The 27,967-nt window shown below is 39.5% G+C and overlaps 1 protein-coding gene across 1 annotated transcript in view; it reads left to right on the top strand.

Annotated features, from left to right (window-relative positions):
* The first annotated feature begins 558 nt into the window (after positions 1-558).
* PDE7B (phosphodiesterase 7B) overlaps positions 559-27,967 on the top strand; it is a 167,237-nt gene continuing 139,828 nt past the window's right edge. The window contains exon 1 of the mRNA XM_063124637.1: positions 559-963. Coding sequence (XP_062980707.1) covers positions 943-963 — 21 coding nt within the window. The 5' untranslated portion in view covers positions 559-942. The remainder of the gene's footprint in view (positions 964-27,967) is intronic.

Below are 27,967 nucleotides of genomic sequence, written 5' to 3'. Positions count from 1 at the left end.
TTGATTTAGAGTCATCCCATCAAGCCCTTGCAATGTGCCAGTTTACACCCTCACTGGCACATTCCTATACATTAACCGTTTCTTTTTTTTCCTTTTCCTTTTTAAGACTGTTCTTTCTGGCAGCCTCTGACTGCAGCAGCATTTAAATGCGAGATCCAGGTTTGATTGAAAATAAAAAAAATAACACCCAAGCCCACCCCTCTCTCTCTACACACACACACACACACACACACACACACACACACACACACACACACACACACACACACACTGTGTGTGTGTGAGAGAGAGAGAGAGAGAGAGAGAGAGCAAGAGAGAGAGAGAGAGAGAGCGCTCTGGTTTCGTTCTGAAGTAGGATGGTAGCTTGCCGAAATCACTGCCACATTCTTCCCATAGTAGTCCTTTAAAATTAATAGCACATGCAGAGGAAAAACTAAACCCCTTTGACGTCACTCGTGAAACGAGGAAACATAAACAGAGGAGGCTTCACTCCAGCGAGCTCGCAGGGCTCAAGCTGATTGGCTGGCTTTGCTGTGCCTGTGGCAGTTGACAGAACCTCCCAGCCAGGCACGGCCTTCTACTTGCTGCTTAACACTCAGCCAGTCAGAGACTGCAGCAAGCACAGCTGAGCTCTATCCCAGCACTTGCCTGGCAGAAAAGTGCAGTCTCTTGTTAGAGTCTCTCTCTCTCTCTCTCTCTCTCTCTCTCTCTCTCTCTCTCTCTCTCTTTCTTTGTGTTATCTATTTTCTTGGGCATTTCTTCCCCTCCCACCTTTGCCCGTGTTCATGCGCACCTTTCTCTGTCCCTGTGTGAGTCCCACTGAATTCTTTCCCTAATCCTGGATGCAGTTTCTGGATCCTGCAGTACAAGTCTTCATGAACAAGCTGCACCGCTTCCAGATTTCACAGCATTCAAGGGTCACAGAATTGCCACTATGGTTAAATGTCTTGTTTAATGGTTGAGGTAGGTACGGCAAATCCAAAGAGGCATTGTGCTTATGTTGTTGTAGCTGCTGTTTTTTATTTAACGGGGAACTGCATTTGCCAAAGTTAATGAGGGAAGTTACATTTGTATTCAAAAGAAAGTATTAATGGCACTTATTGTGGAAACTGATTTTTTTAATGCTTCTACCTGCATTTTCATTGCAGTTGATATTTTCCTGAGCCAAGGAAACCAAGAAATGTGCACGGAGTGTAACAATACTGAGTGCAAATGATAAAGAAAAGGTTCTGGTACAGTAACACTTAATGACCGTTAGGAGAGTGAGGCAAATTTTTTCCCTACAAGCTGTCTTCAGTGCTTGACCATTTCAGTGTCTTGAAGAAGAAACCGAATATGCAACAGCAGATTATTATTATTATTATTATTTATTTATTTATTTATATAGCACCATCAATGTACATGGTGCTGATAACTAGGGACACAGGTTTTTTGTTTTTGTTTTGAAGTAATGGCTGAGATGGGAGAATGAATGGCAATATAGCTCCAAATAATTTCTTAGTAATATGTGATACAAATGTTTAGTATCTGGGTGCTTTAGCTGGTTTGGCCTTCAAAATACAAAGTTACAGATGCTCATGCATTTCTTTAACTTCACTGAAGGGGAAATGGGTTGCGTTTGTGTTTCATCTCTTTGTTGACAGCTTTAACACCTAGCTGAAGGAAAGATAGTGAATACTTCAGTAGAAAATGGAGCCAAGCGCTTCTTAGGACTGTTTGGTGACATGTACGTTCAACTGGTCATCAAGCAGCAGCCGGTAGCCTTAACTTGGATGATTGTTGCAGCATTAAAGTGGCCTGCGTGTGCCGCAGGAAACGCGAGCCATGGATCACAACAGAGCTCACATTGTTTTCAGGAGTGTAGCTGCAACATGCATTTGGAGAGGCTACTCTCTTAGCAAGAGATGTGTGTTTAAAATCCAGCCACAAAAGCCAATGGTGGACTTTTAAAAAAAAGAAAAGAAAAGAAAAGAAAAGTAAAAGATGGCAAAGATGTATATTGTCTGACTGAGAAACTGCAAGGTTTAACCATACTGAAAACTCTACTGAGCTGGTGTGTGTTTTGTTCTGGGGTGAGTGTGTTGCTTTATATTATGTTTACATTCTTATGTTTTCATTTCAAACTCATTTTGCCTTTATAAACAGGTGGCAAATCCAAAAAATGGGATGGTTCACCCTGACAATGCACTTTGAAGGGGTTAAGCAGGGAGAAACAATTAACTGCACTTGCTTCATAAGTACCAGCTTAGGAATGGCAAAATATTAGCTCCAAAATGCAGACTATCTGCTATGTGCTGTGAATGGACAATTGCTATTCTGCAGTGCCTGGTGGGAAAAACAAGGACTTTGTGTATTACAAATGCATAACTGCAGCTCCTCCATTTCCTTTGCTGTATCTTCACTGATGACTGCAGAACAAAGAGACTGCTGTCATTAATAAATTGCTTAATGACACATCTCACATGTTGTGCTAAAGCATCCCTAGCTGAACAGTTAACGATATCTTCTTCTCTCGCCCAATATTCTTTTGTTTTCTCCTCCTTCCACAGTAGACCTTTTACACTGAAAATGTTAGCTAACTCCAGAAATTCAAAACACTGTTTTTCAGAGAGAACAGGTTTTGACTACCATGTAGAAATTGTGCATTATTCAAGTGTAAATGATTACTTGGTAGCAGGGAAAGGAATACGGAGAAACCAAAGGATTCTGTGAGGACTAAAGAAGCCTTCAAACTTTCTGCACTTTTTGAAGGATGCTAGTTTCTGATGGCATAGCTTGCTACACAGTACTTAAACAGGACAAATGCCCCTTCTGTGAATTTATGTTGGTGCACATAATTCACAACACATATACAATACACTATACTAAGTCAGTGATGAAGGTTGCAAATTGGAAAGAGAAATCTCTCCCTTATTGTCCACATGTCTTGATTACCTGGAGTCTTTGGGCCTGGCCAAGACCAGATTATTATTTGTTTGTCCCAATGCAATTAACCCAACTTACAGTATATCAGTGCAAACCGATACATTACTGAAGTTCTGGAAATGCTGGCCAAGCTAGCATACCAAGTTGCATTTTCTTTCGATCTCACATAACATGTATTATCATTTACACCATGACATGATCTCACCATGTTGTGTGTTTTGCTGTTTTCTTCAGTGGAAGCCAATAACTTAGAATGGGAACATGGAAACACATAATGTGGTGACTAGGGGTAAATGATACTCTACGATACGTGGAAGAGGGAGAGACCTTAACATGAGGATAGCATTTTCAGCAGCAGTCTCTTGCATCATGTCATTCTTATAACTTGTCATTCTAATTGGTTCCCATTGGTTTCAACAAGTTGGGAGCAAGAAGGTATCTCCCCCATAGGCCTAAGCCAATTTTTGGAACACTCTCCTCTTTTCAAGCTCCATTTTATACAAACGTTTCGCATGTCGCCAAAATGTCTGGAGAAAGAGACTCTAGGCTGAAGAGTGGCACATTTTCAGCTTTACAATTGAAGATCAAACTTTTTACTATGTTTACTTTATTAAATAAAAGAAACAGAACAAACTGAGGGGGGAATTATGCTTTGCTAGAATGCAAAATACTAGTTCTTATATTTAGGTATATTACCCTATAAAGTGCATTCATTATTCATTTATTTAATTTTTTTGTCCTACTGCATCCGAAATGCTCATTGTGTAGATCACAATGTTTATATTATTTGTCAGTTTAGATACATGACAAATTCTAAAATTGTCCACCCCTTGACTTACGCCAATAAATACTAGTCTAAATAATGTTCTGTTATCCTCACAAAAATACTTGATTGATTTGGCCAGTTCCCTGAGGAGGGAAGTTCCAAAGGACCTCAGGATAGAAAAGTTTTAATTAGAAACACAAGATGGACAGCTAAAATGACTTGAATCTGTTTAGCTGGGGTTTGATTTGCAGCTTTGTTTTGTCCAACCAATATCTTAAAATTGATCAAAGTTCAGTATGAAAACTTAAATGTTAGTCCTACTTAAAGTAGACCCATTGCAATGAATGTGATTTAAGTTTGACTAACACTGGATAAAATCCAAGTAGCACCACATGAACAACCATTCTTTCTTTTTCTTATATAAGTGTATATAGAATTTCTTTTTCTGCAACAAAGCCTTTCGGGTTGTCTTACATTTGTTCATTTCAGCCTCAGTAAAGTGAACACAGGCTGAAATGCATCATAATAAATACTAAAACTATTCTGATCCAACTCTCACACAGTATTGGTTTGTGCACAGCCCACCATATTGTCATCAATCTAACCTGGGTTAGACAGACCATGGGTCACTCAGCAATTTTATGCAGAGGTATGAGAAGTCATTATTTAGTGCTTTCAAAGACTTTAGTAGTTATGTCAGGTCTGTGCTCTGCATCAGACTTGCCTAACCTGGTGCCCTCCAGATATTGTGTGTTTCTCTGTCACCTCCAGTGAAAGCTGACAGCTTAGAAAGCTGACAGCACCAGGTTGGGCAAAGCTGTTCTGCATTCTTCTCACAAATACATGTGAACCATTGTGTCCTCATGACCCATTCGTATATTCATCATGCCTGAATTCATACGTCTCAGCCTCCTGACCCTTGTGGTTTAATATTTGTCTTAATAAAGATACCTTGCATGCTAAAAGTCAGAACATGAAGAATTGAGTCACATGTACATGGCAGCATCAAGAGAGGAGCAGTCACTTGGATCTGCTTTACTGTGGCATCCTGTATCAACTGCAGCAGCCAAAAGTTACTTCGTATAGTTATTCTTTGTGGGTGAATAGCAAATCTAACCCTGTTCTGCTTATACATTATGATCTTCATTGCCAATAGCCTGGTTTAAGTGAGTTCATCCTAAATCTTTTGCTAAGGGGTGCTATCAACAGATATCTGTTTTCTTTGCAACTACCTGTGAACTCTACTCTTGCATGGAAAGCATTTCAATCTAACCTCATTCCACATTATTCCTAGGCTAGATTTCTGATAGCTAAGGGTGAGGCAGAATTTTGTTCAGTTCACATTTTTGCCCCCTGGTCCATACCTACCCCTGCAAGGGCCCAAAATGAGGAGGGGGATAAAAGAGAAAGAAAAAGAAAATGGCATCCATAGCTGCTATAGTTTTAGAAGAGTCAAAAGAATTATCTTACCAACAAACTAATATTGACCCTTTTGCCACTGTAGCAACTTCAGATGCCATTTTGTTTGAGGGAGGAAATTAATTGTTTTTGGGGTCTCCCCAAATTTGGAAGGTAGGGTGGCAGAGGCTGCACTGCAGAGTGATGAGGGCTGCGTGAGCCCCACAGGACACATGAGCCCCACGGGACGCATGTGGCCCACACCTGCAATACACAAATCAAAAGTTATTGTTTGAAATTCATGCTTCTCTGAATTCTGCAATGGAGTTCTCCAATCCAAAAATGCATACATTAATCTGTATATTGGGGAAAATGTACACACAAATGTTTGTGTTAGTGAAAATAACATTAAATATGCATTTTCTTAGGAAAATAGCTTGTATATCATAAAATTTTGTACAAAAATGCACATATTTGGAGAAACATTCATAAAAATGTATAGGAATTTTATATACAGTTGTACCACTATCAGTAAAGCAAAGTATGTCCAGACTACATAATTCAAGAAGTGGTAGGCAGAGTTTGGATGCCTAAAGGGATAGTGTTGATGGAATAGAATTCATAGAATACTGGATGGGTGTTTTTTAAAAGAACAGAGGTAATGCTAGAACTTTGCTTTCAGAATTACTAAGGATGCTTTCAGATGAGGCTTCTGTGGGACTATCACTGTGCCTTATCCCTGGACATTTACAGGAGGTCCAGATGATGATGTCTACTACTTGTGACCCTCCTGTGTTTTACCACTTCTTCTGTTTTTTTCCTTAACACAGAAAATGCTTTGCTAGTAGTAAGAACCCTCTACCTGAAAGCACCCCAAAAGTCATTTGCTAGGACTTTTGTTGATAGTTTTCTTACTGTTGTCATCTACTAATTCTTTTGACTTGTACAATCATGTGCTTAATATATTTCTGTGAGCCCTCCTCACTCTCTAAGAAATTTTAGGCACTGAGCTTAATCCCAGTGTTGAACCTGCTACGTGTGTCAGTGTAGCCATTGTGTTGTCCCCTAAAGACAGAACAACATGTACCTAAGTATCCTCCACACAGGTCTGACAAAACATTCCTTAAAAGGAGAGAGATTCCACAGCTTCACCAGGTTGCTTATTCTACTGCTGAATTGGTCTTATTTTAGGTAGAAAGTTTCTTCTAAGGGTTAACCTAACTCTACCTTCCTATACTTTACCGAAAAGAGAGCAGAGAACGGGAGGCAAAATTTAAGTCGAGGCAGTGGCAGAAATATCAAAGCAGTGTTGATTTCACATACCACGCAGTGGGGGAAGGGAGCCGTTGTTAAGGGACAGTGTTTTGAGAAGTTCTCATTATGAAAAGCATTGTCTTGGGATATAAATGTTCAATTTGTGTCAGGTTTTATTGTATAAACAGTCTTGAACTTATTAAAATCAACTCCTTGAAGGATTTGTTCCTCTAGGCCAAATCTAACATTATCATTCCATCCTTATTCCCAATGGAAGTTATGCCTGAACTAGAATCAAACAAGAATTGCAGGGATTTAAAATTTGCTCTGTCTCCATATAAGAGTGGAAATGTAGGTAATCCCCAAGTGTCCAGATACTCAGGTGAAATATTCATTGTTATTGCCTTTATGGGCACATTTCAAGCTGCTTCTTTTGTATTGATATTATTACAGGGAGTGGCTGAAAGGTTTTAGTCTAACGAATGAGAACTTTTCAGACAGCCACCTTTCCTGTATCACACCATCAGTGTACAGAGTAACAAAAGCAACCACAACAGACAGACAAGTTTCAAGCTCAGTGAGTTTATAATCTAAAATGTTACTGAAGTCCTGTTAACTGTGAATGGTTTGAAAAGCACACGATGAAAGGGAGAGACAAGGCAGGAAAATGAGAAGGAAGGGTATCGGGATGAATCCATTCAAATAAAGTTACATCTACCTTGGCTTGCTGTTGCTTATTTGTCTTTATTGACACTATTTTAGTCCACTTTTTGAAAGAAAATTGCCCGAGGTACTGTGCAAGTTTTTTTTAAAGCCTAAAACAGCGGAAAAACAAGACACAATAAAAATGTCATTTGCAATGCACATTAATGAATCCAGGAAATTAAATTTTGCCAAAATGTTAATTTGGTTGCAGATGTGCAGTGAAAGTCAGATGGAATCAGCATCTGCTATATTTCTTTGGTCACCACGGTTTTAGAATGCATTTTTCAGTAATAATGTGTCAAAATATATTTGTTTTAAACATTGTTCATTATATACGCACACACAAATACTTTGATTAATGTTTTCCTCACCAGGCTAGGAAGTCTTGTTTTTGTTCTGGAACCTTGTTCTTAAGTTTAACAACCTCTGTGAGATTGCAAAGCACATGATGAGGTCACAATAAGTCCATTTATTGCATTCTTATTGATCGGTTTGTAGTCCTGTTAACTGTAAATGGTTTGCAATCATTCTCTCATTTAACCTCATAAGAACTTTGTGATGGGAGTTACTGTTCCAATTCCCAATTTACAAACAAAAGTTAGTATTGGGGAAACAAGGACTTGACCAATATTATTCAATGCATATCCTTACGCTATAGCTGTCAGATGGTAGTTGCTTGAAATGCTTCCACATCATGGCAACAACTCCACATGCAGAATAATCCTGTGTATTATTCAGCATTATGTCCTGTGTTCAGTGAGGCTTAGTCCTAAATAGGTGTACATAGAATTGCAGACACAATGTCCAAAATGTGTGAGAGATGTTCTCCACATGTGTCAGTCCCATCACGTGCAGAGCTTCTATTCCCTCAACACACATTTCTGGTAGTAGTTATCACCAGTGTAGAAGCTTCCTGTATGATAAGGGTCAAAGTCATGTGAGTGAATCTCACAGCTGTTGTAGAGCTGTGTTTCCAACAGCTACCATCTAGCAGTCATAATGTTAATATGACACCTCAGTAAGTTCATGTGAGTGACTTAAGCATCCTATACCTAAGGACCAGTTCACATCCTATGCTTTGGTGTACCCATATGGTAGGGAGCCATCTCCTTGGTGAATGTCTCTCCACATGTTTGCAGCTACATGTGTCCTATGACTAGAGATGCAGAATATATCCATGCATTTTAATGCAAATGTACTTAGTTTTGTAATTTTGCACCTATATGCAGACTGAAATCAGTTATCCTTCAAAATTTGCTGGATGTTACTATTATTATTAGATTTATAGCCTACCTCTTTTCCTCTTGCAAGGAACCCAAGGCAATTTACATGGAGCTTCTCCACATGGTCCTTTTATCATGCAATTAAAATTGGTTGCTCACAGAAATTTGCAGGTTCTTTAAACAACATCGTCAATCTCCAAGGCCCTTCCCGTGGTTTATGACCTTTATCTCACTTTCAAAAAGGTTGGAAATAACATGATAAAGAGTGTCAATCTGATCTATCAGCTGCATGAAATAACGGCATTGCTGTATAATCACAGGACCATCTAGTAGCTGTGAAACAAAACATATAGAACATGCCAGGAAAGGATTTTCCTCAATTCAAACCATGTGTAAAGGAGCTGATCTTAATCCTGCATTAATCTGGAAACAGAAAGCCCTGATAAACGTGGGAATTCAGTTTCATATATTGAACCCCATAAACTTCCTTCTCTGCCTTTTATCCTCACAACAACTCTATGAGTTAGGTTAGGCTGAGAATCAGTAATTGGCTCAAAGTCACCCAGTCAGCTTCATGATCAAATGGGCACTAGAACCTGAATCTCCCAAATCCCAGTCCAACATTGTAAACACTATGCCACACTGGCTCCCGATGTATACAAAAACACATGTTGGGGAAAACATGCATACATGTTATCACTAACATTAAAAATGCATTACATTAGGGGAAATTGCTTGCATGTGTTTAGAGAAATGATCACAAAAATGTTTAAAATATTTGTGCACTCTTTTAAAAAAAACCTCAAACTGATGTGAAAATGGGACAACCAAATTTAAGATTGCAAAAACGAGAAATGGAAACTGAAATTGACAAATTCATCCAACCCTACTTGTTACATGTATCCTGTTTAAGGTACATATAATTTTCTCCTTTCATTCTTTCCATGTTGAAAGGAAGTTTAGAGCTTATTATTTATGTTGGTGGCTGTTGTTTTTTACAAAGAGACATACAGGGTGGGGACTTGGACTGTGATTTCATGAGAAGCCTCATCTGTGATCACCATCACACCTACTTTTTTATCTGGTTTTCATTCGTGGTTTCCCCCTCTGTTTCATTAGCAAGTCGAGTGCTGGGCACTGACCTATGACTAGAGATGCAGAATATATCCATGCATTTCAATGCGAATGTACCTAGTTTTGTACTTTTGCACCTATATGCAGACTGAAATTCAGTTATCCTTCAAAACTTGCTGGAGTTCTCATATATATATATATATATATATATATATATATATATATATATATGTGCACATTTATAGCCTACGTCTGTGCGCTGTTGTGGTCTTTCACTTCATGTATCTTTTCAGCTGGAGCACTACCATGCCAGCGAAATTTCCTGCCCTGCCCCGCCCCACCACCTATGTTCTCCTTTCCCCTGCAGTTAATTTGTTGTTGTTGTTTATTTCTGCGCAAATACAGCAGGTTGAAACTGCACAATTACGGTAAAACAACACACTATACTTTCCCCTAAGGAAAGTATAGGAAGCAGGAGGGAGTGCATGGGCCGAGATCACTGCTGCCGCTTAGCTTGGGAAAGGGTTAAACAGTGACCACTCTAGAGTAAGCATGTATGCTATTTTCTGCTGCTCACCCTTTTTAAACTTTTCACCAGGCTTCAGAGGCACCTGATACTAGCAAGAAAGATTTGCTCCCCCTCCAATGTGTCTCCAGAGCCAGGTGCAAAGTGTATGAGATTAGCCTCTCCCTTCCCCCGATGTTCTCTGCATGAGCCAAAGGATTCAGGGAGGAAGTGGTATCAATGTTGATCACTAGTAATGATTAGCTATCAAGAAAATGTCTGGATCCCTCAACAGATAAAACTTTTAACTTGTTCATGTAAAAAAAAAAAAAATGATGTGTCCTGCGCCAACCACTTTTTCCATGTACAGAGTCACACTGATTCTAAGGCGATGGCAGGAGGGGATTACTACTGAGGTTAAAAAGCATTCGGTAAATCAAGGGTAGGCCACCTGGTGCCTTCCAGTTGTTTTGTACTGTGAGTCCCACAATTCCTGACCATTAGCCATTCTGGCTTCTGTTGATGGGAGATGAGGTCCAAAATACCTGGAAGGCACCAGGTTGCCTATCCCTGCAATAAACCTTTATGTGGTACCATGCTTAGTTATGATGACTGTGCTGAAAGAATGCTTTGTTCCTCCACTAGATTTTTCCAGGTTTCCACTGGCTTCCCTCAACTTGGCAGCCAAAAATGATTTGCCACAGGGAAATAGATCCTAAATATCTTCCAGGTTTGGCATGCCAACATTGTTTTCAGAGGAGAGGTACTGTAGGCTCTGGAAAAGCCTCTGGTTCCACTGGGAGAATCAAGATTTTTGGATTTGGGGGTTGTTGAGAGATTTTTCCAATCGTTTGTATTTCAGAGAGACACAGCATCTGCTTCCTAGCTGTGAGAACAGGTTGTTGGAGTATACTGAACCTGTACCAATGACTATTACCTTCATTATAGTCTTTAGCCTTTTTGTTCCTTGTCTCGATTCGGGTGCCTTGTGATGTATGCCTTGGTTAAAGTACAACTGGATTCCATCCATAATGATTGTGGTTCTTTCCATTTTCAGAGCAAATTTAATTTTAGTTTTTGTTTTTAATTAAAATCATGCCATATTTTTGGATGCCCATATATACATTTCCCTATTTGTGGGGCCACAGGAATCTGAAAAGCAGAGTTAAAGGAGTGTCTCAAAAGTGAGATGGTGGGAATATGAAACACCAGAAGGCAAGTAGGAAAATGTCAAAAACAGTGTTCTAGCTGTGAAAATCTTTCACAAAACAGATGTGTGCATAATCAGATTGTAAATTTTTCTTTTGTAAAAATTTATGTGTAGAAGAGGAAAGGCAAAGTAGAATCTTTGTTCAACCCACTGTGCTATTGTTGACTGTGCTATTGTTGACTTAAAGTGCCATGTAAAGGAAGGAAAGGAAAGGAACCTCTCGTGCAAGCACTGAGTCATTACTGACTCTTAGAGGGACGCCAGCTTTCGCTGACATTTTCTTGGCAGGCCTTATAGCGGGGTGGTTTGCCGTTGCCTTCCCCGGCCGTTATTACCTTTCCCCCAGCTAGCTGGGTACTCATAACATTTCAAGTGCCAGCAGTGTCCATGACACTTCACAGGCATAAGAGAGGGCAGCTCCTTGCATATCAGGGTTTTCATTTTAAAAACCTAAAGCACATTGCAAATCAAAAGAGGGCATTAGAAGTGGCACAGGTTATGCAAAATCAGCACTATTTGCCTGACATATACATATCCCAGTACTAGAGTTTATGAAGCAACTGTAGTTTTTGGTTAACAAAATGCTCTATATTGGGAAGGGGATCTCACAACTTTAGTATTTGCTTACTTTTGAATTTTTTTATCTTTTGGTGTCTTGTGAAGAGGACAACATGATGTGACCAGGGAAATCTGCAAATTTATGACAATGGGAAAATGTACTTTCTTGACTGGGGGAAGAATATATTTTGAAATTAATCTTGCAAAATTTCTTTGGCAGTGTATGCCACCAGACCCCATGGAAAGTGGTTGGCTCATTTGGCTTGCTCATGACCATGGTATGAGCCCCTTGTACACTTAATGTTAAACACATGCACCTATTATCCACTGTCAGATCATGGGTTTGTGTTCTTTTCCATACGAAGCCTAGGATGGTTTCTTCGACATGTCAAACTGACTCATGGCAGAGTCCTCAAAGTGTATTGCTGCTAGAAACCCCTCTGAAGACAATGTGGCTTAAATTAGTAGATGGCTAGAAGAATCATTTAGAATATCAACTTTTTTGATGTGGGGGTGAGAGGAATAAGTAGTGGGAAATGGGGTACAGGATAAGGATGGATGCTTGATGTACCAAATTTCTTCTCAGTTTTTCCCCAAGGAGTTCTGAATGCCAGCTTCTCTGTGGAAAATAATCTGAGTTAAAAAAAAAAGAAGAAAAGTATTTTGGGAACCACAAACTATTCAAAGAAGTGCTACCACTATTCAAGCAGTATTTTCCTTTGGGTAGTTAAACTGCTTCTTGAACTCAGAGAACTTTAAACGTTGATCATGAAGAGGATATAAGCAGTCTTATATCACAGGGTCTTCTATGAGCAAATTAATAAATGAGGAATTTGTTATGAATGGAGAGAACATTATTGGACAAATCAATGAGATTTCCTTAGATGTCTCTTAGAACTGAAGTTTAATTTTGGGGTTTTGGAGTTTGTTTGTTTTAATTTCCAGTTGTTTTCAAGTTTCACTTTTGAAATTTAACTCACATGTAATCCTAGACATATCTATTCAGAAGTAGGTTGCATTGAGTTCAATGAAACTTACTCCGAGGAAAGTGAGTACAGAAATGCAGTTTAGGGTGCTTTAAACAAAACTAAATCTCAAGGTCCGATAAATCAATTTAGATATAACATCCAGTTCTTTACACTGCACTTTTCTTCCTAAAACCTCTGCCTAATGGGAACAGTAAAATGTTTGAAGTAAGAGCAAATACTTTTTTCCCTTTGGAGAACATAACAACTGAGAATTATTTGCTTGAGAATTTTTTCAAATTCATTTGGTTCAACATGTGGATTGGTTGATACCCAGCAATGGAAGAGAATTAAGGGACAGACAATCAGGTTTTGAAACAGATATGGGAAATGGGTGAGCATGTTTTGTGGCAGTTACAATGGTAGTTTCTAAAAGGCGATTAAACAAATTCATAAAACATCTTTGTACAAGGGATCTTGGTGAAAGTAAAACAGAAGCCCTGTTCAGGCAACATATTTAGCGTGACTGAACATGTTGGGTGGGGGAGGGGGATCAACATGCATTCAATCGACCTTGTGAATGGACCTTACCTGCATTGGCCTTGTATGTGCATAAGCTGTACACATGTGAAATGGGGCTCTGAACAAAAATGGGTATGTGTCTTGCCTGGGTGCTAACTTTGCAGCAGACTGAAGCTGAGGTCTGATTCCAGAAATCTAGATGAGAATCAACTGAGCTAGAGGCAGAAGACATTGTCAAAAAATGGGCTGGTGGTCAGGTACCAGGTTGGGCAGATGAGAACCAAAGGGCCAGAGGCAAGAACATAGTCAAAGAGGAAGTGAGGATGAGGCAGCAGGAGTCTGCTGGTTTGTTTCTATTATTGTGAAGTCAGCTGACCATCTTCCAGCTATGGGAGACACATGATAGTGCTCAGGGCAGCCTACAAAGTACCCTTGATTCCCAGAGACTAGTCTGTTTTCTGGCTGAGGTATAAATGAGATGGTACAGAGCCCCCCCCTCCCCATATACAATTGCACATGCATGCAGGAAAGAATGTGTGTAGTGTCCTTAGAACAAGGAGTGTATGGAGAATGTAACTTGCTCACGTCTATTCACCCTGCATTTAGCTCTAATAGGGCTCTGCCTTTCTACTCTGGATAGATTATAAGATAATGTTTCTCTAGGACTTTGCCAATAACACATAAAGAAACAAACCTACAGTCTTGTCCAACTCACAAGTAATAAGTTTGCTAATAAAATGGGTATATTTGGTCCTTGTTTTTTTTAAATGTCCACCCAACTTTATTGCAACATCTGTCTTACTACAATGAATTTTAAAAGACAAGGGCGGCCACGATCTTCTTAGTATTGCTGTCTAGTATTTGGAAGCCGCTATAATTCAGAACATTACTTGGCTCTTCCATTGCCCTTGTGTTTCTCCTTTTGCCTTTCCTCCAGGCCAGCCACATCACTGTGAAAATAAACCCCTGCACAGCATTCAAACTGTCAGCATTTGCAAATTAGTAATGTAGTAAGCAGTTACTTGCAAGTATAGTTCTGACCAGGGGACCATCTATCCTGTTGCTTGATTTAAATTATCTGTGGCTGAACACTGTGTCCACCTACCTGGGAACAAACCCCATGAAACTCAGTGAGGCTTACTTCTAAACAGACATAGACAGGGTTGCTCTCGCTCTCTTAAAGACTCTATAAATTTACAGATCATTCAACATTTCTTTCCTAACATGATAGCTTCTCAAAAACATAGAGCTAAAATTGTAGAGCTGCCCACTCTATATGCTGTTGTTGTTTTTCTCTCTTGCCATCATCTCTGCCAAACCTGGTGTGCTTCCTTATGGATTCCTAATACTGCCAGTCAGCAGGCAGTGTTTAGCTATTCCGTCTTTTTCTCTTTATCTGATTTTCTGCATTAAAAAAAAAACAATGGAAGAAGTGGTGGGAAAATACAGGAGGGTTATAAGTAGAAGATGATGATAGCTGGACCCCCTTTCTCTTAAATTCCATGAATTAGGCAAGCAATTACACAATAAAAGCCTCATGAGAAACACCCTTGTTTTTTGTAGCTCTTCAGAGGAACCTATAGGCTAGCTCCTATAAAGTCATTGTCAATAAGCAGCATACACCATGCCCATCACCCTAACAGAGTTCTTTAACATGTTGGGTTTTTCAAGGAGCTTTGAAATGTTATATTCCTCAAATTAACTACTAGAGTAAGTAAGTGCTTTTCTGCAACCTGTGCAGTGAAGGAGTAAGTGACATCTAACTATATCTAACTCATGTCATATTTTGAACCTATGAACTTTATTTGTGTACATGGGTATGGAACTACATGGTGTAAGATATACTCCTCTACTCTTGAGAAGTTCCTGAGGTTGGACTATGGAATTTGCTTTCTTTTGGGATGAGTTACGGTATCTTGGTAATATTATATATATGAAAAGCAACTAAAAAGCACTGCAGTCAGGAAAACCCTGGATTTCAGAGGGATACAACCAACTGCAATAAGAACCAATATTTTTAGTAAAGCAACTGGCAAATAAGATAAATATATAGCCTTTCATTTCATTCAAACATTTCTGTTCCTGCCTTCATCAGTGATTGTTATTATAAGAGCTGAAACACAGTCACTAATGAACATGGAAACCAAAACATTTGATAGAAATTAAAGAATATGTATTTATTCCTGTTTCATCCATTGCTTTGTTATGTGTGTGTGTACATATACATACACACACACACACACACATACACACACATATGAACGTAGAGGAGCAGAGACACACTTGGATAATCTGTAAAGCTGTATCGATTCCATTTACAGCAAGCAGAATGAACTTGGAGCCATCAGAGCTCCTTTTTACTATCAGCAAAATTCAGAGATGCAGCTCCTTCACTGGCTACTATGCAAGTCTCTCAGTGTGGCAGCATTGTTGTCCTCTTGTATGCCTGCCACCCAACTTTGCTACCAAACCTGAGGGCAACAGGCAAGTCTAGGGATCATAGGGCAGGCCACGTGGCACACACTTGCCACTGCCCTCCAACATCTTGCCACTGCTCCCCACCTTCCAGCAACTACCACTGAGGTGGCTGCCTCATTTCTGCCTAATGCTATTGCCGGCCCTGTTTGTATCTATGGATGTCCAGAAAAAGAAAGCTCAATGAGAATCAGAGAATGTCTTGCTAAATTAAAAGGTTCAGAAGCCAAGTGGTCCCAATACTTGAAAACAGCCCACACATCCAGGACTCCTATTTATGTATTCCATTTATGTAATACTTCAGATTGGTTTTCATTGAGGTTAGGGAAATAACTCCCTTACGGTAACAATACAGAACACACATGAGGATTTTCAATGTGAACGAAGTCAGCAGGAAACCTATGCACACACAGAGCACTGGAAATACCAAATAAATCATTTGAATTTTCATGTGCACACAGCAAAATATGTATCAAAAGTGCAACAAACCAAATGCTGCTGCTGTTTCTCTCTGCCAGATCTACACCAAGCAGGATATGACACTTTGCAAACAGTTTGAAAACTGTATATGGAGTGTGTGTCCTGGGCCCCAACAGTTGTCAGTACTGTTATAAACTGATTTAAAGCAGTAGTGTAGATCCTGCCCAAGAGTGTTTCAGTAAGAGTTATGCAGGATGCCACCACCTGCAAGCTAGACAGTGTTGCTGCAGTGCTTGGGGGAACCTCGTTTCATACCAACTGCAGATGTTAGTCAAATCAGATTAGCATATCCCATTTTAATTTTAGAGCTGGTTTTCATTAGAGATTGGACAGTGTGAGAAGGCAATCTGGTTTTGAGAAGAATATGTGCACCAGTGCTATGTTTGGGGTGGTGGGGAAGGAAAGCCAATTTTGAATAGCCTGTTAAGAGACAAAGGAAGTGAATTCTTTTAAAGCTGCAATCATGTGCATATTTATTTGGAAGTAACTGAGCAGGGACAGGTCCTTCTTTGAGGGAAAGAGTAGGGCAGGATCTACACCACTACTTTAAAGCGCTTTAAAGCACTTTATAACAGTTTTGACAACTGTTGGGGCCCAGGACACACTCCATATACAGTTTTCAATACTGTTATAAAGCGCTTTAAAGCAGTAGTGTAGGTGAGTGAAAGGAATTGGATGGAGCATTTCTGTAAACACACACACACACCACTGAGTTGCAAGCAGATGAGAAAAATGATCTGTGCTTTAACCATAGGATCATTTGCAGAAACCAGCAGATAGAGAGTTTCACAGTATTTGAATAAACTTTATAGCCTGTTACTATCTAGAGATCCAATACTTCTGCTTGTAATATTCTGGAACTTGCAGAAGGAAGCTCCTCTGATCTACCCTGGATCTGGAAAAATGCATTTCTGCTTGTTTTCAGGGTTGCTTTTTGAACTGCTACATTCTGTAGACAAGTAGATCATGCTTATACAACACATCAAGTGGGAGTGTAGTGGCAGTATTAGACCCTGCCCATGACACTTATTTCTACATTGGCATGCATATATTTAACGTATGCAAATTTTATGCAAATATGTTTGCTCTTCCCCCCCCCCCCCGTGATTCACATGTAGCCACCCTTTTCTCTGCTATCAATTTATCTGTATACAAAAGGTCGATAAAATGACCACCTGCTGGCAGTCCAATTAGGCCCTTTTCATTTGTTTTTCACTTACTGAAGAAGATGAATATGTGTGGTCTGTAGTTTAGTTCTCTTGTGATACAGTGTGTTGTCATAATAAATAATTAACTTGCAATTCCTAAGATCCCATTCCAAGGGACCTCATACACAAAGAAAAGACTTAAGGCTCAAATTCTCTGGTTTGGAACCAAATTCTCTCCGTGTAGTTTCTTTAAAAGGCACATAGCAATAACATGTCTTGCAGCTTGAATAAATGTATATAATAACGCTATCCCTATGCAGGCATGTGAGAGTTGATCTAATATAGCATAGAGGTCAAGAATGTGGCTATGATTGTGAAAGTCCCAAGTTCAGGTTTTGCTACAGGCACACTAAGAGGCCTTAGGCAAACCACTATTCCTTCAGCCTTATCTCTCCATCTGTCATATGGAGATAATGCTAACCTGCTTTACAGCCTCATCAGCAGGAGTACCAATAGTGTATATGCAGCACTTGGAACACTCGCAAATACTTACTGTAAAACACTCTTGTATTGCATAAAAGGAAAGGAAGAATTAGAAATGTGGACAACTCCACTTTTCTTATTCTTTAGGGAAGTGAGGTATGGCTTGAGGTAGGGCAGTGAGAGGATGAGAGTTAAGGGCCCCCAGTTAGGGAAAGCTGTTTTAGAGCATAGGAATGGTACTCCATTTAGCAGCACCATGGCTGATTCTTAGAAAATCTTACGTTGAATTTTGAAAACTGAAAGGGATGGGGAAAATAATGCAAGGGGGCAAAACCCCACCATCATGCAACAATCCTAGATTCATTTCTGGATCTGGATGTCCAGTTTTTGTGGGTGGCCAGGGTGCTTTTGCTCCACTGAGGCTGTTGCACCAATTAGGCTCATTCCTGGAAGAGTCTGGTCTAGCCATGTTGACACATACCTTAGTCATATTTCCATTTGGATTACTACAACATATTCTGTATGGGGCTGCCTTTGAAAACTGTTGAAAAGCTTCAGCTGACTGGGCCAGTTATAGGGATTTTGTAACTCCTAGGTTACACTGGCTGCAAGTCCATTTCAAGTAGGGTGACCAACTGCCAGGATTTCCCCGGATTTGTCCTGGTTTTTGTTCTTTCCATGGTGTCAGGGGGGATTTTCTATAATTTTCAATAATGTCCTGGAATGACACACCTTCCTCTTTAAGGCTGCCATTAGCATGGCAGGAGGGAGTGACATGCTTTCTTGAGGCACATCATTCCCCCACCCCGAGCTCCAATTGAGGTCTTAAAGGGGAAAGTGGGTCATTCGTGGACATTATAGAAAAGGCCCCAATTGGAGTGGATGGTGGTGGTGCAGAATGAAATCCTTTCCCCTCCTCCACTCCAATCGGGTTCTTTAAGGTGGCGGGGGAATAACGTACTTTCTGCAGGACTCAGAAAGCTGCTTCCCCACACACACACTAGGTGTCCTCTTTTTTGGTTTCCCAAATATGGTCACCCTAGTACTATGACTGTTGTGGTTGTTTATTATGTTATAAAAAATAAAGAAATGGTTTTATATAAGTGTAAGTTCCTTTTTTAGTATTTAGTATATTATTATAGTAGTTGTGTGCCTTTGCTACTCATTGGTTGCTATCATTTACTTTCTGTGAACCACCCAGAGAGCTTCGGCTGTTGGGCAGTATAAAAATGTAATAAATAAATAAATGTGACCGAGGCCACGCCCCCCTGGGGGCCGGACATGTTGAGTTGGCACCGCCTTGGGGGTGGGCACGTTGGGGTGGCCACGCCTCCTGAGGGTGGCCATTTTGTCCTCCTTTTTGGTTTCCAAAATATGGCCCTATTTCAAGGCACAATTCAAAGTGCAGTTTATGACCTTTAAATCCCTAAACATCCTAGTACCAAGTTACCTGAAAGATGGCCTTCTCCCATATGAACCTGCACAGGTATAGGGACAGGCCCATCTTTCTGGCCTACCAACATCTGATGTGCAATGGGTGCAAACTTGAGCAAGGCATTCTCAGTGGCTATGCCCAGACATTTGAACGCCCTGTAGTTTGTGTGACCTGTTTCTCTAAGAGCCTGTGTTATAATATCAACTACCCTTCCTCCTTCACTGGAAGTATTTCACTCCATGATATGGTTAGGGTGTGTTAGTCTATCTGTATAGCAGGCCAAGGTACATGTAAAGTTATTTTGGAAGGCAAACTGGAAGGTTATCTTGCATAGTTTTGTGAACTGCCCAGAGAGCTTCAGCTATTGGGCGGTATAGAAATGAAATAAATAAATAAATAAATAGTGAGTTTACTCTACCAAACCCCCAGAACTAAAGAAGGAAAGAATGCATTTCTTACTGAGAGAGGCTCATCTACCACCTCATTGATAGCAAAAATCTGATTTAAACAGGCATTTGGCCTATAGAGATTATTTGTCTTTGCTGCTGTGGGTGTTAACATGCATTTTAATTTAATAATGATTCAACTGGCTTCTGTTTGCATATTTTATATGCTCTTGTTTCATTTTTAGATGGCTTGATGCTTTTGTTTTTTATTTGTGGATTTTACTGTTTTTGGTGACCTTGGACATATTTTGTGAAAACACAGAGTAAAAATATAACAAATAAAATAAAGTTATAAAGATTGTTATTATTGCTAGTCAATACTATTGTCAATCTTTGTGTGTGAGAGGAGACTGAGGGAGAGAGACTCTGTGTGTGTGTGTGTGTGTGTGTGTGTGTGTATGCCAATGCCAATTTAGGATAATAAGTCATTCATTTGATGAAGTGGGCTTAGTGCATAAATATCTTGCAATCCTAAACACGTCTACTCAGAGGTAAGGATTAGAGTGAGGAGTTTTTTTTTCAGTTCAGTAACTAATTTGCACTTCCCAAACCAATGTGTGAACCAAAATGCAGTTTTACTTTGATATTTGCACTTTACTGCATTTTGTGATTCTCAAATGAAAAATTGTGTACAAAAATGTGTGTATAGTGAAAAGCATACAAAAATGCATAATACAGAGAGAGAGAGAGAGAGAGAGAGAGAGAGAGAGAGAGAGAGAGAGAGAGAGAGGTGCACAAAAATGCATATACACCTTTGGCATTTCTAATAGTTTTCCCAAAAATTAACCCACCAAAGAAGCTTTTTATTCACTAACATCGCAGTCATGTATATGTCTACTCAGAAGTAAGTCCTATGGAGTACAATGGGGCTTGCTCCTAGGGAAGTGAGTATAGGATTGCAGCCTTAGTGTGCGGTTAACAAACTTACTAAGTAGGTTGTCTTGTCAACTGTCATCCTAGCAATCTAAATTTGTGGTAGATGCTCCTCCCCGACATCAGGTCTACATGCGAGTCTGTCAAATGCTTGAGTGATTAAGTCTTAACAGGGTTCTGGGACATTTGGGAACTGATAAAATAACTCTTTTCATGCACTGTCGGGTTCATGAGGGGGGTTGCTTTGAAAAACCAAGTGCATGATAAAAATGATTCAACTTAAAACTTATCACCTACAAATGAAATTGAGTTCCCAATGTACCATTAAAACATTGGGCTGTTGTTGTTGTTGTTGCTGCTGCTGCTGCTTATGAGCCAATTGCCAGAAAAACACGATGAAAGGCCAGGTTTGTTGCTTTTATTCCACATCCATTTTAAAGAAAAAAGACGAGTCCTTGTGAATAGACCGTCTTTGTGCTGGGCTGTGCCCTGAGACCATGGATGAGTGAAAAATTCATTCAACCCGTTTTTGACAAGAATTTATTCAAATTTTGCAAATTTCTTCTTAAATGGGACAGAAAGAACTTCAGAGGGTTCTACTTTTAAAGGCAGCCTGGAAATAATTTTAGATAGATTAGACAAACAGACAGTTTTTTAAAATAACAACAACAACAACAACTTATGTGAGAGAAACTAAAACTGAGAGGTTTGTCCGGCCAGGGCTTTGAGTGCCTCGCTCTTAAAAGTCTGGGTTTGACTCCCTATGCATTCAGCCATGTTTGCGGTGCTGAATTAGGGTTGCCACTTCCTTTTTCTGACCAAATCCTGATCTTTAATAGCGACATTGCACGCAGGTCCTTTCCATGCTAAGAATGGCTGTAGCTGTTGAAATTGGCTCCGGCAGATGGATGAGAAATTTTGTTTCAAATAAAAAATTATCAAAATTCGTAAATTTCTTCCTATTTGGGACAGGTATAATTTGAGGGGTTTTTTTGTTTTGTTTTGTTTTGTTTTTTAAAAAAGGAATGTAAGATAAAGCAAAAGGGACAGATTAGTCTGTCCCTATCCTGGACCACCGGGAGTCCCATAGTTCCTCTGCTAGAAATGCAAGAAATGATTGGTACTTTACCCAGAACTGCTCTGGGCAGTCTCCCTAGGACCAGCTCAAGTGACAGAATCTTTTAAGTCAAGAGTTGGCCATCTTAGAGAAAAGTTACAGTTGAAAGGATTGTGCTTAATGGGGACACTTTCAAACAAGTAACCCATTCCATACAAAATTTGAGGAGGTCAATTTGTGTGAAGAGTTAGTATTGTACCAGAGAATGGGTGAAATCCAATGATGCAGGAGCTGACTTCCTTTCCTCCTCCCTGCAGCCTCCTTTACCTCCCCTCAGTTTTGTTCCAGAAGGTCCCCCAAGGGTGTGAGGGAGGGCTGCAGGTGGCAGGGAAATTGCTCCTTCCCTTTTCCAGTGGCAGAAACTGCCCCATAGGGGAGAGGGATGAATTTTATACAACCTAATTGATGTTTAATTTAGAGCTACCAGGTGTGATATATTCAAAAGTATTTTTAAGAGACCTAATCCCCATCCTCCACATCTCTCAGGGGCCATTTTTCCCCTCACTGTTTGTCTTTCCCTATCAGCTCATGTTCTAGACCAGCGTTCTCCAACCAGGTGCCCTTGAGATATTTTGGACTTAATCTCCTATCAGCCCCAGCCAGCCTGGCCAATGGTCAAGAATTTTGGAGCTGCAGTCCAAAACATCTGGTGGGCACCTGGTTGGGGAAGGCTATTCCTGGTTTTGGGGACATTTTTGGAAGCTGAATCATATAAGTATGTATGCTCTCCCCACCCCCTGGATCCCCATATAAACAAGGTGATTATACTTGTCCTAGGCAAATACAATTTCATTTTCCTCATTCCTGCTGCACTAGTGTCCTTGGAAGTAAGTCCCATTCATTTCAACAAATCATGCTCCTAACAGGTACGTTCAGGATGACAGCCTTGGAGAACAAATTTGTCTTGCTTTCTCTCTCCTTACTCCACACAGTGTGTGAATGTAAATATATTGTCATATTCCAAGTACGTATCATGATCAAGGACAAGTGACTTCAGATGTCTCGTGTGGTCTTAGGCATTGGGATAGTTCTGAATATTTGCTGACGTAGTGATTGCTCTTGCTTTGCTGACACACTGGCTTATTTTATCCCCTACTATTCTTGGATCTGACGTGGGTTTAGTGACATACAGTGGAATGTCAGTGTAGACTAATGTTACTGGCTGAGGTCATTTGTGATATACTCTTTCTAGAACATTGTCCTATCTTATATTTCTGTTGCTGAAGCAAAACTCCTTTGAAGCTAGAGGCAAATATTCTGGGTTAAATGCCAGAAACTTATGCTTTTCCTAATTTGGACAAAGATTTTAAAGAAAACAAATGTGGAACTTTTAAAATCAAGAATCAAAGCCCAGGACATTCAAGGTGACCCAATATGCATAAATAAAATTAGTATATCATTTTATCCATTCCTTTTTTTAATATAATGTTGTTGTTTATATTTGTTCATTTATATTTCAAAAAGCCTTCTTTTTATATACTGTGTGTACCTCTTCGATAATTACAGGGATCTTGTTGAAAATATTTCAAGGTCAATGTCTTGTGGTGACATAATTGAAACTCTTATTGCAATTATATGCTTACACATATGTTGTAGCCCCATTGAAATAATCGATCTGGAATCCTAATCTTAACATTTCACTTTGAAGTAAGTCCTGTAACTCATTTCAACAGAACTTACTTCCCAGTAAGAGGGTATAGACTTCTAGTATGAAGCATTCGAAACTAGGACTGTTATTATTATTATTATTATTATTATTATTATTTATATAGCACCATCAATGTACATGGTGCTGTACAGATAACACAGTAAATAGCCAGACCCTGCCGCATAGGCTTACAGACTGAAACTTTTGTTTTCCAAAACAGACAGTAATACATCGTAAATCTTACAATAATGGAGATTTGCCCTACTTTCCTGAGGAGTAGGACATTCCAAGCATGGCCTATTTACAAGATTTGTGTCCTTATTACAAGAGTAATGGAGATTTGCAGTGTCTTTGCAATATCTGTTCCTTTAGAAATTTACAAGCACTGCAATTTGGGAGCAAGCAAAGTCCTAAAACAGACAGCATAACTGCTAATCTTGCATCAGCTTCTCAAAGGGCAACCCCATGGCATCATCCCATTTTTACTTAACTCCAGGAAAACTCTCAGTTCTTTTGCCCAAGTTCAAACTGCCTCAAATTGTCTATTCATCCTCCTGACCCCAAACTTTGATGGGAGCGACATTCCAGAGACTGGGAAAAGATTCCCAGCCTATATGGACTATTAAGCTCTTATCACTTACCATCAGGTACCAAGTTATTAAAAACCTTTGTGATTGACTGTTCTGCTTATGGTAAACAATATTTAAGGGAAATAGTGTGGTTCAAATTACGCAAAACTCAACCTTTGAATTAACCCATGGCAGAACCCTCTAGAAATCATAATAAGAATTTTATCTTAATATGAACACAGCTATGTCAGTCCACAACTCCATAGCTACTTCTATCACAGGTCAGACTTGAGTTCCAGCTTAGATTTAAAGAATGCTAAATTAATAAAAGACGCTGCTTTATACTGGGTCTGACTATTGATCTATTTGGCTCAGTAATATCTTCTCTGATGGGTAGTGGCTCTCTATGGTCTAGAATCTAGGGTAGAGAACTTTCTTGTCACCTGCCAGCTGAAATCTTTTCAGCTAGAGATGTCTGGATAGAACCCGACAAAAGCATATTTATACCTTGTGCTCTACCTCTGAGCCATGGCATCCCTCCAAATTAGAATGATATTATTGCCTCCATGTCGTGATATCAAACTCCATCCACAAATGGCACTGACTGTAGTCCGAAAACTATTTTATATAAAGACTATATCTGCACAACTCCCATTGATTTCAATTAAATTTAAGCAGTGTGTGTGCACGATTGGACCCATGTGGTTGTGGTTGCTGAATTTCCAAGCTCAGTCCTGGATTTGCAAGTTATATCCCATCTTGTAATTTAGCAGGATGGGCCTATTTTGTTTTGTTTTATTTTGTTGGGCCCAATGCTTTAAATGGTCAAGCTTATTTTAGAGGTTATTACAAGGGAGAGGGCCTTCTCAGTGATAGCTCCCCAATTATGGAATAATCTCCCTGACGAGGCCTGCCTGGTGCCAACATTGTTATCTTTTTGGCACCGTGTCAAGACTTTTCTTTTCTCCGAGGCATTAATAGCATTTAACAGTTTATGGTGAGTTTTTTTAATTGACTTCAGATCTATATTTAGGGCTGGCTGAGAGTTCACAGGTGTTTAATATATATATTGTCCTTGTCTGTTGTCTGTTGTCTGTTTTTATGCTTTTATGGTTTTAAATGTTGTATATTGATTTTTAATTTCAATGTTTTAATCTTTGTAAACTGCCCAGAGAGCTTCGGCTACGGGGTGGTATATAAATGCAAATAATAATAATAATAATAATCAGGCAATCAAATATTTGCTTGTCTGGGCACCTCGATCAAATTTTAGCTACAAACCCTATTTGAAATTCTGAAGGACTTTGCTCAAGTTCTATATAGGGTAGCAAGCATCTTAGTAAGAGAATTAATGCTCAAAACCTATGTTCACTTCTCTGGGAGCAATTGCCACTGAATTCCATGGGACTTGTTTTTGAGTAGACACATGAAAGGTTGGACTGTACTTCTGAGCCCCAATCCAGCCTTACACCTGCAAAATATATGGCCAAACAGTGATTCATTTGCTTTGATGGATCACCATTTGGCCATAATATTTGCAGCCACGGGACCACTGATCCTGACTGGGACTGCAGCAGGACCCAGATTGGAGGCCCTGCACTTAATTCTAGAGCAGGAGAGCACAACCTTTTCAACTCTGAGGGCCACATGTGATACTGGCTCGAGGGCAGCATGCATGACCACAAACGTGTGTACATACAAATACACCCAAGTGAGGAGCTCTGGGGGAGAGAGTAAGCCTTTTCTTCACCCCCTCCCTCAGTGATCCTGATAGAGATCACTCTTTTCTCACTGCTAGCAGTTGTGAGGAAGGAGTGATCTATAGAAGATCACTGGGAGAAGAGAATGGAGAGTACAGGCAGTAGGAGTTTCAGTGATGGTGGTTGAGTCAGGACACCCTTGGGGGCCCTGCAGGTTGTGCATTACTAGTCTAGAGTAAAAAATAAAGGACGATTTTCCTGCTAACTACATATTTAGAGTAATATGTGCTTTGGTTCTCTGACCACATACACTTCATGATTTCATCATCAAGTAGTGTTTTCCCCCCATCCCAACCTGCCTCTTGTAACATTTTGCAGAGTGGAGTGTTCCCTGTTCAGGATTCCAGCTACACCATTCTACACCCAGAACTGTTCTTTAAATTGATACTGCTGATTTTATACTGTTGTTTTTATGGTTTTAATGGTTTTAAATTTTGTATATTTTTAATATTTACTGTTTTTAACTTTTGTAAACCGCCCAGAGAGCTTCGGCTATGGGACGGTATATAAATGTAATAAATAAATAAATAAATAAAAATTAATATTTTCCCTTCCTGGTTTTCTGGTCTATTCCCTGCTACAATGGCATTCTGTGGCCACTGAGCATGCTCAGTCCTCCCTTGGTGGTTTGGGGCATTCCCCACCACCACCCACTTAGGGTCCTTTTTCTAAAAATAAATAAAAAGTTTTGTAGTTCTGCAAAGATTGAGGTTCCTCAATCTTTATTCTTAAAGGTTGGTGTTACCATTTTGGCTACATAATCAACACACTAAAAGCCTGAACACTGAAAAGAGAGTAGATCATTCTAGAAGAGCAGCCATGTTTGTCTGCTGCAGCCAAAAGACCTCAAAGACTAACAGACGAATTTTCATAGGCAATAACCTGCTTCATCAGATATCAAGCTAACTCATTGTTCTTGATTTCTACCCCCACCTCTAAAAACCCTGTGAGCCAAGATGTATTACATAAAAATATTCATTTTGCCTGAAAATAGAAAGGTGTTTTTTAAAGCACATTTTTTGAAGTAGGAAAAAGCTGTCCGTACTAAGAAGGTTTTTATAATGTATGTATTTTCGAAACCATCATGATTTCCTTAATGAAACTGGATGATGTGGAAACAAATTTATTACAATTCTATGCTGCATTGCAGTAGAGGACACATAAGCACACCCAAAGTTCATAGCTGAAAAGGAGAGACAAAGTCCTAGGATTTTAAAAAACCAGAGTTTTATTCCTTGGAGTAGCCCGCTTTGAGGAATAAAACTTTATTTTTACATCCTGGAACTTTGTCTCTCCTTTTCACTGTATGATTTTGGACTCTGTTGTTTAGGAAGTGTCTCCAAAATGACAGAATACTATACCACAGCCTTCCCCAACCTGCCTTACAGATGTTTTGGAATACAACTCCCATCATTCCAGCCTATTAGTCATGTTGGCTGATGGGAGCTGTGCATACTACACATGTTTACTCAGGAGTAATTCCATAGAACTCAGTGTGACTTACCTCCAGGTATGCATTGCATTCCCTTAACCAATTTGTGGTTAAGCAGCATGGTTTAGCGTGTTGTCTGAACCAGGCCATTATTTTTAAAAATTACATTTATTTCAAAAAGAGAGTTCAGCCCCTGCTTGAATATCTCTCATGGAAATCAAAGGGATTTAAAAGTGCTTAACAGTGACTGGATCATGTCCTAAGTAAGTATTCATGCACAGGGCGCATCCTTTAGCTCCAACTTTGATGAGCAATGTTCCGCAAACTTGTTTTCATCCGACACACAGCTGGTTCTTGTATTCCACTAAAAATATTGACTTCAGAAATACTGAGAATAGAATCCCATTGCTAGTGTGTTGTTAGGGCTACATCTCCCAGGGAAGCATGAAAAATCTTATTCAAAACTGAGACAAGCTGATTCCCTTGTAAAAAAATAAATAAATCCATCCCCAGCATACTAATAAACAAAGTAACATCTCAGGTTCTCAGTTCATCCAATCCATTTCTAAGTAAGGGTTCAGAGAACTTTATTATGTTTTTTTTTTTTTAATGATGTCCCATTTTCTGAAAAAGCTCTGCCCAAATATTGTTCTTCTATACAGTGTATCACAAGCCAGACTGTGTGTAAATCTGTCGAGATCATCAGCCTTGCAGCATCTCTATTGTTTGCTACTGCGGTGAGGTTGCGCTTTACAGTAAAAACTGTTCTTCCAATGTATGAAGTTTCAGACATTTATCCAACTTGCTGTGCTGTTTGTTTAAGATAGAAACACAAGATTCTTAGCATGCCAATATGTCTTGTTTTTTCTGTGGCAACAGGAAGGAAAGCCTAATATCATACTGCATGTCAAATTTGATTGCTATGGGGGAAACTATCTGGTTTTAACATTGCAATCGTATATATGTTTACTTAGAAGTAAATGTCATTGGGTTCAG

The sequence above is a fragment of the Elgaria multicarinata genome, chromosome 4 (assembly GCF_023053635.1).
Source record: "Elgaria multicarinata webbii isolate HBS135686 ecotype San Diego chromosome 4, rElgMul1.1.pri, whole genome shotgun sequence".
NCBI classification, from domain to species: domain Eukaryota; kingdom Metazoa; phylum Chordata; class Lepidosauria; order Squamata; family Anguidae; genus Elgaria; species Elgaria multicarinata.
Note: the sequence above shows the minus strand (reverse complement) of the source record. Positions and strands in the feature narration are given on the sequence as shown.